This window comes from Procambarus clarkii, chromosome 1, assembly GCF_040958095.1.
Source record: "Procambarus clarkii isolate CNS0578487 chromosome 1, FALCON_Pclarkii_2.0, whole genome shotgun sequence".
Lineage (NCBI taxonomy): Eukaryota > Metazoa > Arthropoda > Malacostraca > Decapoda > Cambaridae > Procambarus > Procambarus clarkii.
Genome location: NC_091150.1, coordinates 62,490,786 through 62,495,423, shown reverse-complemented (window position 1 = coordinate 62,495,423; position 4,638 = coordinate 62,490,786). Strand labels below are relative to the sequence as shown.

Here is a 4,638-nt window from a genome sequence, read left to right as displayed (position 1 = left end):
GGAGGGACCCTACGTCACAGTGCACGGAGGGACCCTACGTCACAGTGCACGGAGGGACCCTACGTCACAGTGCACGGAGGGACCCTACGTCACAGTGCACGGAGGGACCCTACGTCACAGTGCACAGAAGGACCCTACGTCACAGTGCACGGAGGGACCCTACGTCATAGTGCACGGAGGGACCCTACGTCACAGTGCACGGAGGGACCCTACGTCACAGTGCACGGAGGGACCCTACGTCACAGTGCACGGAGGGACCCTACGTCACAGTGCACAGAAGGACCCTACGTCACAGTGCACGGAGGGACCCTACGTCACAGTGCACAGAAGGACCCTACGTCACAGTGCACGGAGGGACCCTACGTCACAGTGCACGGAAGACCCTACGTCACAGTGCACGGAGGGACCCTACGTCACAGTGCACAGAGGGACCCTACATTACAGTGCACGGAAGGACCCTACGTCACAGTGCACGGAGGGACCCTACGTCACAGTGCACAGAGGGACCCTACGTCACAGAGCACGGAAGGACCCTACGTCACAGTGCACGGAGGGACCCTACGTCACAGTGCACAGAGGGACCCTACGTCACAGTGCACGGAGGGACTCTACGTCACAGTGCACAGAGGGATTTTACGTCACAGTGCACAGAGGGATTTTACGTCACAGTGCACGGAGGGACCCTACGTCACAGTGCACAGAGGGATTCTACGTCACAGTGCACAGAGGGACCCTACGTCACAGTGCACGGAAGGACCCTACGTCACAGTGCACGGAGGGACCCTACGTCATAGTGCACGGAGGGACCCTACGTCATAGTGCACGGAGGGACCCTACGTCACAGTGCACGGAGGGACCCTACGTCACAGTGCACGGAGGGACCCTACGTCACAGTGCACGGAGGGACCCTACGTCACAGTGCACGGAGGGACCCTACGTCACAGTGCACAGAAGGACCCTACGTCACAGTGCACGGAGGGACCCTACGTCATAGTGCACGGAGGGACCCTACGTCACAGTGCACGGAGGGACCCTACGTCACAGTGCACGGAGGGACCCTACGTCACAGTGCACGGAGGGACCCTACGTCACAGTGCACAGAAGGACCCTACGTCACAGTGCACGGAGGGACCCTACGTCACAGTGCACAGAAGGACCCTACGTCACAGTGCACGGAGGGACCCTACGTCACAGTGCACGGAAGACCCTACGTCACAGTGCACGGAGGGACCCTACGTCACAGTGCACAGAGGGACCCTACGTCACAGTGCACGGAAGGACCCTACGTCACAGTGCACGGAGGGACCCTACGTCACAGTGCACAGAGGGACCCTACGTCACAGTGCACGGAAGGACCCTACGTCACAGTGCACGGAGGGACCCTACGTCACAGTGCACAGAGGGACCCTACGTCACAGTGCACGGAGGGACTCTACGTCACAGTGCACAGAGGGATTTTACGTCACAGTGCACAGAGGGATTTTACGTCACAGTGCACAGAGGGACCCTACGTCACAGTGCACGGAGGGACTCTACGTCACAGAGCACAGAGATACCCTCCGTCATAGTGCACGGAGAGACCCTACGTCACAGTGCACGGAGGGACCCTACGTCACAGTGCACAGAGGGATTTTACGTCACAGTGCACGGATGGACCCTACGTCACAGTGCACGGAGGGACCCTACGTCACAGTGCACAGAGGGATTTTACGTCACAGTGCACGAGGGACCCTACGTCACAGTGCACGGAAGGACCCTACGTCACAGTGCACGGAGGGACTCTACGTCACAGAGCACAGAGAGACCCTACGTCACAGTGCACAGAGGGACCCTACGTCACAGTGCACAGAGGGATTCTACGTCACACTGCACAGAGGGACCTACGTCACAGTGCACAGAGGGATTCTACGTCACACTGCACAGAGGGACCCAACAGTAACCCTACGGCAAGTAGTAGGATGTACGCCTTAGTGGTGACATTTTTCATCGTCCTAGAAAATAGACTCCTTAACTGTGACCTTTTATGTTTTTGTGTTGTCATCTCTGTGTCACATGGTATTGTCATCCCTGTGTCACATGGTATTGTCATCACTGTGTCACATGGTATTGTCATCGCTGTGTCACATGGTATTGTCATCTCTGTGTCACATGGTATTGTCATCGCTGTGTCACATGGTATGGTCATCTCTGTGTCACATGGTATTGTCATCGCTCTGTCACATGGTATTGTCATCGCTCTGTCACATGGTATTGTCATCGCTGTGTCACATGGTATGGTCATCTCTGTGTCACATGGTATTGTCATCACTGTGTCACATGGTATTGTCATCGCTGTGTCACATGGTATTGTCATCGCTGTGTCACATGGTATTGTCATCGCTGTGTCACATGGTATTGTCATTGCTGTGTCACATGGTATTGTCATCACTGTGTCACATGGTATTGTCATCACTGTGTCACATGGTATTGTCATCGCTGTGTCACATGGTATTGTCATCTCTGTGTCACATGGTATTGTCATCTCTGTGTCACATGGTATTGTCATCTCTGTGTCACATGGTATTGTCATCGCTGTGTCACAAGGTATTGTCATCACTGTGTCACATGGTATTGTCATCGCTGTGCCATATGGTATTGTCATCTCTGTGTCACATGGTATTGTCATCGCTGTGTCACAAGGTATTGTCATCTCTATGTCACATGGTATTGTCATCGCTGTGTCACATGGTGTTGTCATCACTGTGTCACATGGTATTGTCATCACTGTGTCACATGGTATTGTCTTCGCTGTGTCACACGGTATTGTCATCGCTGTGTCACATAGTATTGTCATCGCTGTGTCACATAGTATTGTCATCACTGTGTCACATGGTATTGTCATCTCTGTGTCACATGGTATTGTCATCTCTGTGTCACATGGTATTTAGTGAACACCCAAAATGCTATCACTAACGCTTCATCCTATTGTGGCCTAATTTTTCCAGAACAAAAGTCATCGCTCTGTCAGTGGGTTTCAGAGCTAATAAATGTCAGAGTCTAGTTTTACAGAAATATTTCAGAGTCAATGTTCTGAGAATAGTTTATTAGAAGTTTGCTAATGAATTCTTTTTAGGGAAATTCAGAATTAAAGATGTCTCTACATTCTTATTGAAACTCTATGATAATAAACAGATATTTAAAAAATAATAAACTGTAGTCATAAGTAATTCATATATAGAAATATGCACTTTTATAAGTAAGATCAGCTCCCACTATCCCCAACACTTCCTCCCACCACCGGACCCACCACCGTCCCCTCCTCCCCCTAACCCCTCTGCCCCAGCTCCACAGATTCTTCCCATAACCCCCCTCCCTCTTTCTGTCCTAATCTAATCCCCAATCCTGTCCCCTTCCCCCCCATTATCGACCTTGAGGACACTGGTCACCCTCCTACCCCCTCTCTACCTGCTGTGACTCCCGCCTTCCTCACCTTATCTTACATTACCTTACATTACCTTACCTTACCTAACCTAACCTGACCCCTTCTCTGTGTTGTTCATGTTTTCTTCATCTCTCATTGTACAGTTCGACATTTCAGACCCTGTAAACAATTCGTTATCTTAGTTCAGTGTTCGCCAAAACATGTCAAAGGATTAATTAATCAGGTAGTTGTTCCTTATCTCATCTAAATGTGTAAACATCTGTGGCCCACCTAAGACGCTCATATTAATGTGACGTCATAGGCACTCCACCAAACACCTGGGTCAATATCGCCCCAGGTGAAGCTACCGGCCATCAGTCAGTCATTAGCAGCACTCTCCGGCGTATTAATTGTCTTCCATATTATGAGTCATATTCAATTGAGATAAATAAAATGTATTATTTTTATTTCATTCTTTATTCATTTGATATTAGTTACACAAGAATATCATCGTTTTTTATTCCGAGTTTGACAGAAGCTCTCTCTTCAATCTACATGTATAAAATCCGTCTCACCCAGTCCTCATCTCTATGTAAAACCTTCCTTATCAGAATATTAGTTAGCTAAACGTTTACACCAGTACAATCTTCCTGAAACACTAAACACTCAAAGCAAGAGTACTCAAAATCCAAAGGCAGTTTTTTCCCTATGTTTCCATTATACATTTGTAGACTTGTTCATCCTTTCATCGCCACTTCCGAGCACATTTTTCAACAATTTTCCATTTTATCATAATATAATGTTTCAAAGCAGCTCGACATATTTAAAATATTGCTTAAGTTAGTTTCATTACTTTCCTTTCATTCTGCAGATAAGTTCCATAGTTAAAACTAGTTTCAAATAGCTTTAATGCGTCTTTTAGATTCTTGTTTGAAAGGTGTTAACAAAAAAACATAGCATATAGTTCACATATATGCGGATTATATGATATGTTTTTACACTCTGAATCCGTTCTGTAAACATGTATACTTCGCATTCTTTATATCGACGTAAAAACTCCGAAATATAGGGAGAATACACATTTATTCCTTAAGAATCTAGTATAACTATTTCTCTCATAGATTTATATACAATAATCCAGTGTCCCATTACTTCCTTAAAGTTTCTTCTTAATGTATTTTATATAAAAATAATTAGATCATCAGGTATTCTTTTCATTATTTATATATATCCGTTGG

General features: G+C 47.4%; 1 protein-coding gene across 1 annotated transcript; it reads left to right on the top strand.

Moving 5' to 3' along the window:
• Positions 1-1,958: 1,958 nt before the first annotated feature.
• Positions 1,959-2,927, top strand: LOC138363853 (fap1 adhesin-like). Its single transcript, XM_069323207.1, has one exon. The coding sequence runs from the start codon at positions 1,959-1,961 to the stop codon at positions 2,925-2,927; it is 969 nt and encodes a 322-aa protein (XP_069179308.1).
• The last annotated feature ends 1,711 nt before the right edge of the window (positions 2,928-4,638 follow it).

Coding starts and splice junctions, on each gene's coding strand:
- LOC138363853 (XM_069323207.1), top strand. CDS start 1,959: ATGTACGCCTTAGTGGTGACATTTTTCATCGTCCTAGAAAATAGACTC.